Source organism: Triturus cristatus, chromosome 5_1 (assembly GCF_964204655.1).
Source record: "Triturus cristatus chromosome 5_1, aTriCri1.1, whole genome shotgun sequence".
In the NCBI taxonomy this organism is placed as follows: domain Eukaryota; kingdom Metazoa; phylum Chordata; class Amphibia; order Caudata; family Salamandridae; genus Triturus; species Triturus cristatus.
The window spans coordinates 159,746,639-159,759,617 of NC_140587.1; the positions used below are offsets into that span (position 1 = coordinate 159,746,639).

At 48.9% G+C, this 12,979-nt stretch overlaps 1 protein-coding gene across 3 annotated transcripts in view; it reads left to right on the forward strand.

The window, feature by feature from the left end:
- The window catches only part of LOC146830503 (1-phosphatidylinositol 4,5-bisphosphate phosphodiesterase gamma-1-like), a 695,332-nt gene that overhangs the window by 307,088 nt on the left and 375,265 nt on the right, over positions 1 to 12,979 (forward strand). For all 3 annotated transcript variants that reach the window (XM_085604690.1, XM_085604691.1, XM_085604692.1), the window contains one exon: positions 3,065 to 3,145. In XM_085604690.1, coding sequence (XP_085460816.1) covers positions 3,065 to 3,145 — 81 coding nt within the window. The remainder of the gene's footprint in view (positions 1 to 3,064; positions 3,146 to 12,979) is intronic.

Sequence of the window (12,979 nt, forward strand, 5' to 3'; positions counted from 1 at the left end):
CTCACTCCCTCTCAGATGCTCCCTTTCAGCGGAGCTGTGCTGGACACAGCGAGTTTTGGGCCTATCCTCCCGAGCGACGAGTATATTCAGGCTATGGTACTGAAGTTTCAACCTCTATCCTGGATCTTGGTGGGAATGGCCCTGAGGTTGTTGGTCCTCATGGCCTCCTGCATCCTGCTTGTAACGGATGCCCATTGGCATATGTGGGCTGTGCAGTGGAATCTGAAGTCCCAGTGGGTACAGCATCAGGGGAATCTCTCTAACATGGTCTAGATCTCGAAGGGAACTGCAAAAGATCTGCAGGGTCGCTGACATTCCGCGATTGGGTCAGTGGCTGACCCTTCTCCCTACCCCAACCGGAGCTGACTATAGTGACAGACGCATCACTTCTGGGATGGGGCGGACTTCAGGAGAAGTGGAGATCAGAGGACTCTGATTTCCGGCAGAGTCTGGGCTTCACATCAACCTTTGGTGCTTTGGGCTATTTGCTCGACTTGAAAGCCTTTCTTTCTTTGATCAAGGGAAGGCTGGTGCAGGTGTCCATGGACAACACCATCGCCATGTGGTACTCCAACAAACATGGCAGGTGGAGTCATGGACCCTGTGTCAAGAGGCTCTGCATCTCAACAAATGGCCGGAATGCTTGGGCATTTCCCTGATAGTTCAACATCTGGGAGGCTTTCTGAATGCCAGGGCAAACAAACTTAGTCGAAGATGCCTAGTTGATCACGAATGGCTTTTACACTCGGAGGTGGCGCAAGGCCTCTTTCAGCAGTGGGGAGAGCCTTGGTTAGATCTGTTTGCCACTGGCGAGAACACATGTCAGCAGTTTTGTGCGCTGGAGTTTCCAAGGTGACTCTCACTCGGAGATTCTTTTCATCTCGAGTGACGCTCCGGCCGCCTGTATGCATTTCCGCCTATACCACTCCTGCCTAGAGTTCTCAAGATCAGGAACGTTTGGGTCGAAGTATTCCTTGTGGCTCCAGATTGGACACAGAGAGTCTGGTATACGAAGATTCTTTTCATCTTGAGTGACGCTCCGGCCGCTTGTACGCATTTCCGCCTATACCACTCCTGCCTAGAGTTCTCAAGATCAGGAACGCTTGGGTCGAAGTTTTCCTTGTGGCTCCAGATTGGGCCCAGAGAGTCAGGTATACCGAGCTATTGAGCATTACCATCAGTCCCCCGATCAGGTTGCTTCTTAGAGAAGATCTTCTAGTGCAGCAATGGGGTAAGGTTCTGCACCCGACCCTGCACACCCTTCACCTTCATGTGTGGAGATTGAGCGGCGACAGGTCACAGCTTTCGCCCTTCCTTCCGAAGTGTGTGATGTTATTCTGGCAGCCAAGCATACCTCCACCAAGTTGGTATACGCCTGCCATTTTATAAGTTTGTGGCATGGTGTGATTCTAAAAACATCGACTCTCTTTCAGCACCTCACTCTAAGATTCATATCCTGCTCTATCTTTAGTCCAGCAGGGCTCCGCAATGGGCACAGTTAAAGGTTATTTATCGGCTGTGTGTGGCGAGTGAGGTCACAAGACTGTAGACGGAGGTGCACGAGTAATATTAATTTCATGGTGCGCAAGTATAAATGTGAGTTATAAGTATGACGTAGTTTGAAAGTGGTGCATAAATGATAGATTCAACTGATGAATAAAAATTTTGAATTTGTTATGGTTGTGTGGTTTGGCACAAATAAGATATAAATAAGAGCGTAAGTGGTGCAGAAGTCATACATTTAAGAGAGAACTATAGCTTTTGAATTTGTAATGGCTGTGTAGTATACCAAACATGCATAACGTTTTCCTAACTATAAGTTATCTTTAACCTTTTTTTTAATACACTTACCATGCGTGGTAAAGTTATATGCGTGGTGAAGACATGTGTGGTAGAGGCATTGCATTGTAAAGGCAATGCATGGTCATGCCTGCGTTGTAAATGCTGTTTCTCTTTTCCAGTTCCCAAGTTTTTGGAGACCGTAGATGCCACGCAGTCTAATGAGTTCACCCTTCAATTTTTTGGCATGGTCCTGCTACTTTTCATCAGACCAGTGGACATGTTTGCCACCCGGATGGGTCCAGAATAAAATCTGTTTCCTCTGCATTTCTTATGATAGAGGGAGGGCAGTCATTCAATATATCTTGTCTTTTCGCTTTGGACTGCTGGAGGACACTGGCGGATGGTTAATGGGCATGAAAAACAGATTGCGAATGAAGCAAATGTCTGTTTAGGATTTGAATCGGTGTGCTGAGGTACATAAAGCCTGTCTGTATAAAAGAGTCAGGTTGTGAAGGAAACTCGCCATTTACGACTTAAGTGTGGGTCGTTTTCCAACTCCGGCATGAACTCCTGTTTGCCGGGTGTCAGAATTCCGAGTCGGGCGTTCTTAAACACACAAAGAAATCCCTGGGAGTGTTAAATATCTCACTCTTCGTTAGAGTTCACCAGCGCAAGCCTGCCGGAAATTAACAGGTTAAAAGTGTATGGTATTTACCATACCATGCGGGTTTGTTTGTGGTAAGCATCCAAATGCAAGTTATTCCCCAACAACTTGTGATAGGTGTGTTAATTATCGGTAGTTATCAGGTGCCATAAACAGCACCTTCATTCCGAAAAACCCTGAATCGAGGCCTTAGAATTAAACTGGGTGATCCACAGCCATGCCTCACAACAGGTTTTACCCCCTCAACCTGTACCCCGTTGCCTGTGAGTGGTCTGAAGTCACCGCAGAGTGGCGTGAGCACTGTGCAAAACGTCCAATTAAAATAAAGAAATAAACTACAAATTCTTTGAAGTGTTATCCGTTTCCTTTAGGAGCCTGTGTTGTACCTTCATTTCAACATTAGTGAGTTGATTAAGACCCCTATGAGTTATTGATGTGGCCCGACCAGGCCCCTCCACAGGGACCCCTCCTCAGGTGTGCATCATTCTGCTAACAGTGGCAGGGGTGTTAGAAGAACTCCCTCGAGCAGGATCTGTCCAGTGCAGGGAAAGCCGGGCACTGGCTGCCCTTGCTCATGACTTCCGCCATCTTTGATGCTTTCTATTGTCTCTTTCACAGGAAATCGAAGCCAGATCTGAGATGACGTTTGCACACTTTGTACAATTCTACAAGAACCTGATGTTTGACGCTCAGAAATCGGTAAGTTGCCCTTTCTTTTTTTTTTTTGTATTCTTTTTATTAAACAGTTCAGGTGGAAGTTGCACTTTCTTCAGGCCGGCTGTAGTGATAACCTTGAGTGCATGGCAACAAGATGTGCCCCAGGCCGCTGTGTCGTTGAAACAGACAGAGCATAGCACTATTCTGTGCCAAGGGCAGGGTTGACTGGTTAACACTGGCTTATGCTACAATTAATGAATGAGTATTGCACAGCTAGTCAAGTGCAGCAGCCTGGTGTGGAAGCATGCCACACTGAGGCACGGGACTTCTTAAAGAGTGCGTTATCTGAGGCTCTGGTCAGGACCTCCAAATGCATAGAGACAAGAGCAGGTCCAGTGTAGCAGCCTGGTGTGGAAGCATGCCACACTGAGGCATGGCACTTCTTAAAGAGTGCGTTATCTGAGGCTCTGGTCAGGACCTCCAAATGTATAGAGACAAGAGCAGGTCCAGTGTAGCAGCCTGGTGTGGAAGCATGCCACACTGAGGCATGGCACTTCTTAAAGAGTGCGTTATCTGAGGCTCTGGTCAGGACCTCCAAATGCATAGAGACAAGAGCAGGTCCAGTGTAGCAGCCTGGTGTGGAAGCATGCCACACTGAGGCATGGCACTTATTAAAGAGTGCGTTATCTGAGGCTCTGGTCAGGACCTCCAAATGCATAGAGACAAGAGCAGGTCCAGTGTAGCAGCCTGGTGTGGAAGCATGCCACACTGAGGCACGGCACTTCTTAAAGAGTGCGTTATCTGAGGCTCTGGTCAGGACCTCCAAATGCATAGAGACAAGAGCAGGTCCAGTGTAGCAGCCTGGTGTGGAAGCATGCCACACTGAGGCATGGCACTTCTTAAAGAGTGCGTTATCTGAGGCTCTGGTCAGGACCTCCAAATGCATAGAGACAAGAGCAGGTCCAGTGTAGCAGCCTGGTGTGGAAGCATGCCACACTGAGGCATGGCACTTCTTAAAGAGTGCGTTATCTGAGGCTCTGGTCAGGACCTCCAAATGTATAGAGACAAGAGCAGGTCCAGTGTAGCAGCCTGGTGTGGAAGCATGCCACACTGAGGCATGGCACTTCTTAAAGAGTGCGTTATCTGAGGCTCTGGTCAGGACCTCCAAATGCATAGAGACAAGAGCAGGTCCAGTGTAGCAGCCTGGTGTGGAAGCATGCCACACTGAGGCATGGCACTTCTTAAAGAGTGCGTTATCTGAGGCTCTGGTCAGGACCTCCAAATGCATAGAGACAAGAGCAGGTCCAGTGTAGCAGCCTGGTGTGGAAGCATGCCACACTGAGGCATGGCACTTCTTAAAGAGTGCGTTATCTGAGGCTCTGGTCAGGACCTCCAAATGTATAGAGACAAGAGCAGGTCCAGTGTAGCAGCCTGGTGTGGAAGCATGCCACACTGAGGCATGGCACTTCTTAAAGAGTGCGTTATCTGAGGCTCTGGTCAGGACCTCCAAATGTATAGAGACAAGAGCAGGTCCAGTGTAGCAGCCTGGTGTGGAAGCATGCCACACTGAGGCATGGCACTTCTTAAAGAGTGCGTTATCTGAGGCTCTGGTCAGGACCTCCAAATGCATAGAGACAAGAGCAGGTCCAGTGTAGCAGCCTGGTGTGGAAGCATGCCACACTGAGGCATGGCACTTCTTAAAGAGTGCGTTATCTGAGGCTCTGGTCAGGACCTCCAAATGCATAGAGACAAGAGCAGGTCCAGTGTAGCAGCCTGGTGTGGAAGCATGCCACACTGAGGCATGGCACTTCTTAAAGAGTGCGTTATCTGAGGCTCTGGTCAGGACCTCCAAATGTATAGAGACAAGAGCAGGTCCAGTGTAGCAGCCTGGTGTGGAAGCATGCCACACTGAGGCATGGCACTTCTTAAAGAGTGCGTTATCTGAGGCTCTGGTCAGGACCTCCAAATGCATAGAGACAAGAGCAGGTCCAGTGTAGCAGCCTGGTGTGGAAGCATGCCACACTGAGGCATGGCACTTCTTAAAGAGTGCGTTATCTGAGGCTCTGGTCAGGACCTCCAAATGTATAGAGACAAGAGCAGGTCCAGTGTAGCAGCCTGGTGTGGAAGCATGCCACACTGAGGCATGGCACTTCTTAAAGAGTGCGTTATCTGAGGCTCTGGTCAGGACCTCCAAATGCATAGAGACAAGAGCAGGTCCAGTGTAGCAGCCTGGTGTGGAAGCATGCCACACTGAGGCATGGCACTTCTTAAAGAGTGCGTTATCTGAGGCTCTGGTCAGGACCTCCAAATGCATAGAGACAAGAGCAGGTCCAGTGTAGCAGCCTGGTGTGGAAGCATGCCACACTGAGGCATGGCACTTCTTAAAGAGTGCGTTATCTGAGGCTCTGGTCAGGACCTCCAAATGCATAGAGACAAGAGCAGGTCCAGTGTAGCAGCCTGGTGTGGAAGCATGCCACACTGAGGCATGGCACTTCTTAAAGAGTGCGTTATCTGAGGCTCTGGTCAGGACCTCCAAATGCATAGAGACAAGAGCAGGTCCAGTGTAGCAGCCTGGTGTGGAAGCATGCCACACTGAGGCATGGCACTTCTTAAAGAGTGCGTTATCTGAGGCTCTGGTCAGGACCTCCAAATGCATAGAGACAAGAGCAGGTCCAGTGTAGCAGCCTGGTGTGGAAGCATGCCACACTGAGGCATGGCACTTCTTAAAGAGTGCGTTATCTGAGGCTCTGGTCAGGACCTCCAAATGCATAGAGACAAGAGCAGGTCCAGTGTAGCAGCCTGGTGTGGAAGCATGCCACACTGAGGCATGGCACTTCTTAAAGAGTGCGTTATCTGAGGCTCTGGTCAGGACCTCCAAATGCATAGAGACAAGAGCAGGTCCAGTGTAGCAGCCTGGTGTGGAAGCATGCCACACTGAGGCATGGCACTTCTTAAAGAGTGCGTTATCTGAGGCTCTGGTCAGGACCTCCAAATGCATAGAGACAAGAGCAGGTCCAGTGTAGCAGCCTGGTGTGGAAGCATGCCACACTGAGGCATGGCACTTCTTAAAGAGTGCGTTATCTGAGGCTCTGGTCAGGACCTCCAAATGCATAGAGACAAGAGCAGGTCCAGTGTAGCAGCCTGGTGTGGAAGCATGCCACACTGAGGCATGGCACTTCTTAAAGAGTGCGTTATCTGAGGCTCTGGTCAGGACCTCCAAATGCATAGAGACAAGAGCAGGTCCAGTGTAGCAGCCTGGTGTGGAAGCATGCCACACTGAGGCATGGCACTTCTTAAAGAGTGCGTTATCTGAGGCTCTGGTCAGGACCTCCAAATGTATAGAGACAAGAGCAGGTCCAGTGCAGCAGCCTGGTGTGGAAGCATGCCACACTGAGGCACGGCACTTCTTAAAGAGTGCGTTATCTGAGGCTCTGGTCAGGACCTCCAAATGCATAGAGACAAGAGCAGGTCCAGTGTAGCAGCCTGGTGTGGAAGCATGCCACACTGAGGCATGGCACTTCTTAAAGAGTGCGTTATCTGAGGCTCTGGTCAGGACCTCCAAATGCATAGAGACAAGAGCAGGTCCAGTGTAGCAGCCTGGTGTGGAAGCATGCCACACTGAGGCATGGCACTTCTTAAAGAGTGCGTTATCTGAGGCTCTGGTCAGGACCTCCAAATGCATAGAGACAAGAGCAGGTCCAGTGTAGCAGCCTGGTGTGGAAGCATGCCACACTGAGGCATGGCACTTCTTAAAGAGTGCGTTATCTGAGGCTCTGGTCAGGACCTCCAAATGCATAGAGACAAGAGCAGGTCCAGTGTAGCAGCCTGGTGTGGAAGCATGCCACACTGAGGCATGGCACTTCTTAAAGAGTGCGTTATCTGAGGCTCTGGTCAGGACCTCCAAATGCATAGAGACAAGAGCAGGTCCAGTGTAGCAGCCTGGTGTGGAAGCATGCCACACTGAGGCATGGCACTTCTTAAAGAGTGCGTTATCTGAGGCTCTGGTCAGGACCTCCAAATGCATAGAGACAAGAGCAGGTCCAGTGTAGCAGCCTGGTGTGGAAGCATGCCACACTGAGGCATGGCACTTCTTAAAGAGTGCGTTATCTGAGGCTCTGGTCAGGACCTCCAAATGCATAGAGACAAGAGCAGGTCCAGTGTAGCAGCCTGGTGTGGAAGCATGCCACACTGAGGCATGGCACTTCTTAAAGAGTGCGTTATCTGAGGCTCTGGTCAGGACCTCCAAATGTATAGAGACAAGAGCAGGTCCAGTGTAGCAGCCTGGTGTGGAAGCATGCCACACTGAGGCATGGCACTTCTTAAAGAGTGCGTTATCTGAGGCTCTGGTCAGGACCTCCAAATGCATAGAGACAAGAGCAGGTCCAGTGTAGCAGCCTGGTGTGGAAGCATGCCACACTGAGGCACGGCACTTCTTAAAGAGTGCGTTATCTGAGGCTCTGGTCAGGACCTCCAAATGCATAGAGACAAGAGCAGGTCCAGTGTAGCAGCCTGGTGTGGAAGCATGCCACACTGAGGCATGGCACTTCTTAAAGAGTGCGTTATCTGAGGCTCTGGTCAGGACCTCCAAATGCATAGAGACAAGAGCAGGTCCAGTGTAGCAGCCTGGTGTGGAAGCATGCCACACTGAGGCATGGCACTTCTTAAAGAGTGCGTTATCTGAGGCTCTGGTCAGGACCTCCAAATGCATAGAGACAAGAGCAGGTCCAGTGTAGCAGCCTGGTGTGGAAGCATGCCACACTGAGGCATGGCACTTCTTAAAGAGTGCGTTATCTGAGGCTCTGGTCAGGACCTCCAAATGCATAGAGACAAGAGCAGGTCCAGTGTAGCAGCCTGGTGTGGAAGCATGCCACACTGAGGCATGGCACTTCTTAAAGAGTGCGTTATCTGAGGCTCTGGTCAGGACCTCCAAATGTATAGAGACAAGAGCAGGTCCAGTGTAGCAGCCTGGTGTGGAAGCATGCCACACTGAGGCATGGCACTTCTTAAAGAGTGCGTTATCTGAGGCTCTGGTCAGGACCTCCAAATGCATAGAGACAAGAGCAGGTCCAGTGTAGCAGCCTGGTGTGGAAGCATGCCACACTGAGGCACGGCACTTCTTAAAGAGTGCGTTATCTGAGGCTCTGGTCAGGACCTCCAAATGCATAGAGACAAGAGCAGGTCCAGTGTAGCAGCCTGGTGTGGAAGCATGCCACACTGAGGCATGGCACTTCTTAAAGAGTGCGTTATCTGAGGCTCTGGTCAGGACCTCCAAATGCATAGAGACAAGAGCAGGTCCAGTGTAGCAGCCTGGTGTGGAAGCATGCCACACTGAGGCATGGCACTTCTTAAAGAGTGCGTTATCTGAGGCTCTGGTCAGGACCTCCAAATGTATAGAGACAAGAGCAGGTCCAGTGTAGCAGCCTGGAAGGCAGCTGCAGATTCCTCTCACCCAGGCCTTCAGCCCTTCCAATCATGCCAAGGTGAGAACATTCTGGTGACACATATCACAATATTTTGGCCTAACCTCTGTCATTCTCTCCAGGAGCTCGGAGAGAGGGAACGAGCTGTAAAACACCATTTGGAGAGCTGCTGAAGACAAGAATTACAGGAAAGGCGTTTTGTCCAAGTGCATTGATAGCTCTTCAGCAATATTATAAGTCATGGAGCCGTAGCTTGAGTTTTTTTCTCTGTTCACGTGTTCAGCATTGGGTATAGCGCCTTGGGATCATATAGGGATGAAGGAACTATCTACCGAGTCTTATAAGGCTACATCTTTAGTCACTAATCATCTCCATGACCACACAGAGGCTCGCGACGGAAAGTTAAGCTCGCTTATAAGGCCACAGAACCTACAGGGGATTTGTTATTCTCGTTAAGTATGGCGGGGGTACCTTATTCCTTATATTTGTTGATCCTCGTGCTGGTCGTTATTAGTTTTCATGCCATGATCCTCGTGCAAGGCATCTTTCTCAGTGCACGTGGACGAATTGTGACGTATGTACTTCGAGAATAAGCCAAGGCAGCCTGAAATGTGTTTTCAGCTGCTCAGTGTCGGCAACTTCCAGTGAACTCGTTCGGCCATAGAACCGTAGGTGGAGCTGCGGCCTTTGATTAGGTTTGGCACCAATGGCGCCAGAGAGATGCGCCTTGAGGCCTAAAAGGCATGTGTCCTGCAGAAGAAGGGGGACCTTGCTCGGTATTCCAAGGGTGAAACAGAGAGGGTCTTTGTTGCAGTTGGAGGCACGGGGAGGGAAATAAACATTAACAGAATAGAAAGCTGTGACAGAACAGGGGAGGCTGCTAGAAGAGCCAGAGGTTCAACCAACAGCAGTATGGAACCACCTCCCCTCGGCCACCGAATCCCCCAAGGGCAGCTTGCCACGCCCACCCCCTCACTTCGAGAGCTTGTAGTGCTCCGTCATAGATCAGATGTTTTAGTTAGATTTAATCCATATTTTGGGCAATATACCAGCCACAAATTAGACGCACTTTCAACGCTTTCTGTAGGAGTAACAGGCAAACTCCATCCTCGTCGACCCCTGTCTGGTGGAGCATCTCTCTCTCTCTAGCCCAAAGCCGTGCAGCGAACACAGCGAACAAGCACTAAACAAAATGGAAAACAAGCTCAAAACATGCCTTTTCAGATCTGATTGGTACTTGATGCATCTCTCTCCTCCTGGGTTTGGTGAGGGGATTCTGCCCCCATTAGCCCACGTTTAGGAGGAGTAAAGAGTGTACCACTCATTGCGAGAAAACCATGCATGCCGTGAGGTTTTGCAGGTCACAGACAGTACCAAATGTCATGCAGGGCCCCGCACAGCTGTTTCTAAATAAGTAAAACTATTAAAGATCCACCATTGAAAGCGAAAATACAGCATCTGGCGCCATCTAGTGGTTTAGCGGTAATAGCTGCTTCATGGATAATAAACAGCGGACGCTTACTTCCAAATGTATGATGAATACATTTTGCAGCCTGGGAGTGTACCCTGAAAAAATTCGAGGGGTCTGGATAATATTAATGCCTGCTGACAACACTGCCTTTTAGTGTCGCTGACGGAGGGAAGGCTGTTTGATGAAGGAAGGAAACCCTTTCGTCTCTGATTGCTGCATGAACCGCTGCATAGCTGCCAAGTGGCCCCATAGCATATGTGAAATTGTCCGCTAGCCCCGACTTAAAAAAAAAATTAAAGCAGCACTTTGAATGTTGGGATTTTAAGGGCACACTCAGATATTAAAAGCAAAACTACGAGTCTTAGAATGCAATTTGCGGCTAACTGAAATGCCAGGCATGCACACTTCCTTCTACTTATCATTTGGCCCACTTCACAGCAAAGTGCTGCCATTGGTCTGTTTATTAAAAACCTTCTGAAGGTGTTCGATGACAGCCCAGCTGAGACTAAAGATTATCGCTCTCTTTAACCCAAGCATTAACAGAAACCATGCCTATTCAGCACATTTTATTTATTGACAAAGCACTTTAAAATGCACCTAACAAACAATGATTGGAGGGACGCCCATATGGCGCCCAGGACGATCACCGCATCGGCCCGATTGCGGCTTATCCAGCTTTATTATCTTCACACTGCATACCTGACCCCGGAGCGTCTGTTTCGAGCGGGCCTGTGCCAGGGGGCCTCGTGCGCTCGGTGCGGGGTGGAACCGGCAGATTTCTTTCATATGGTCTGGTCTTGCCCTCGCCTGGAAAGCTTTTGGGGGAGGTTGAAACTGAATTAACTGACGTTCTGGGGTGGGAGGTCCCCCATGACCCTCGATTAGCGCTGTTGGGAATAACGGATGGGCTGGATGGCTCCCGTAACGAGAAATATTTCCTAACCACGGCCCTGGTGGTGGCCAAGAGGGATATAGCGGCCGCCTGGAAGCATGTTGACCCACCCAGAGGAGACAAATGGCGGAGAGGGGTGGACTGGTGCGCTGCACAGGAACGGACACTGTACGCTGCAAGGGGTTGCCCCAGAAAGTTTCGTAAAATATGGGGGAAATGGCTTGGGGGCTTAGTTTAGGGGAGGGTATGCATAGGGCGGGAACGGAGGGGGGGGTGGGAGAGAATACTCGTGCTGCTGATTTTTAATTACTATGTGACAGGTCTGGCTGCTGCCAAATTGCTCAAAATGCTGTATGTCCTTTTTGATCTTGATGCCTATATGAAAATAAAAATTTGTTTATCCAAAAAAAAATGCACCTAACAAGCTTGCCACGCGTTTTTTAAAATGATAAAACCTTTAGGCCATTTTTAAGCTGGCTTAACCCCTTACATATGAAAAAAATATAACTGCAGATCTGCACGTTGTTTCCACTTGGTTATGGGAGATATACTATGTTTTTATTTATGTTTAGCAATCAGGCAGTCACGAAGGCGGTTCAGAGCGCTAATCAAGACATAACATGATCAAAAACTTCACCTCACTTCTCATGTTTCTACTGTATATGATCTATTTTGCATTCATCTTTCACCACGGCGAGATTTCTGACTTTAACCTACGCAAACAACACCATTCCAAGATGGCCGCCAGTCACTAGGATAAAAGTGTCAGCATTAGTCTGAATGGGAGCTTCACATCCATGCAGAGCATTGGAAGAATACCTTTAGCAAAGCCAGAATTTCATTTCAATTACCGGAGTATAGAAGTATAGGGGATAGATCCACCTACTAAGAGCCAGGTAGACCATTTCTTGTCGAATACCACCTAAGAGTATTCGTATGGTGACACTTGTAGGTCAAAATATAAAAATGAATCTGGGCAACACACACTCAATTTATTTTTATTTTTATTGGTGAAAATAAACAGAGACTGGAAAGTTGACTGGACATTGTTCATGCATATACCATTGCCGCACATCTATACATTACAATTGTGTGCCTTTGTTTTCTGACATAGAAATATTGTTATAATATTTTACTTTGGAATATTTAACATGTGTTGTACTGACCACCACACAGAGTGCGTCGCTATCTTGTCCTGTTCACTTGATCCAGTCGGTCAGCTTATGTTATCACAGCAGAGACGGGAATCACTGGGATACTGGAATCTGTCTCCTTTGTGAGTGCTCACTGGGCAATTGTCTACGTTGTGTCAGTACTGGCCCATGCTATGTATCCTGAGTATCTCCTCTCTTCCCTTCACTTGTCTTCTTCCCTATCAAGTATGTGCGATAACTTCCCCAAATATTTTTGGGTCGGCTCCGCTGTGGGAGCAGTTCGTCATATACCTCTGACTGCGTGGTACAATAGGTCATCTCTTTGTGCCATGCTTCCACTATTGGTACTGGACATTTAGCCCATCGCATTGCCACTTGATGCTTAGCCAACAGCAACCCCATTGCGATCAGTTTGCAGTGTGCTTTTCCAATATCTTTAGTGTATCCTAATAGGGCCATGAACGGATCCATCTCTAACGTGATATCTGCTATGTTGTCTAGTTCTTGAAATACCACCTCCAAAAAGGCATACACCCCAGGGCAGTTCCAAGCAACGTGTATGACGTTTGCTGTCTGCTCTGCGCATCTGTGGCATGCGACTGTGGTTTGGAGCCCATATCTGTTTAGCCTCTCCAGGGTATAATAGGTCCTATTGATGTATTTGAATTGTATTAGTCTGTGTCGTCCATTTTGTAATAAATACCCAGGCATCTCACAGCAGTATCTCCAGCTCCCATCATCTAATAGGCTCCCCATCCTTCATTATGGGGGATGGTGCAGGCTTATCTGGGGGGCTCTAGAATGTCCTCACCTAGAATAACACACAGCTCGGGTCTGACTCTAAAAAAGGGAAGCCGTGTCATGATCGTTAGGCCTTCCGACTCTGCACTAAGCGTTTCCCAGCTCTTTGAAGCACCAGCTGTGAACACGTCTCCCATC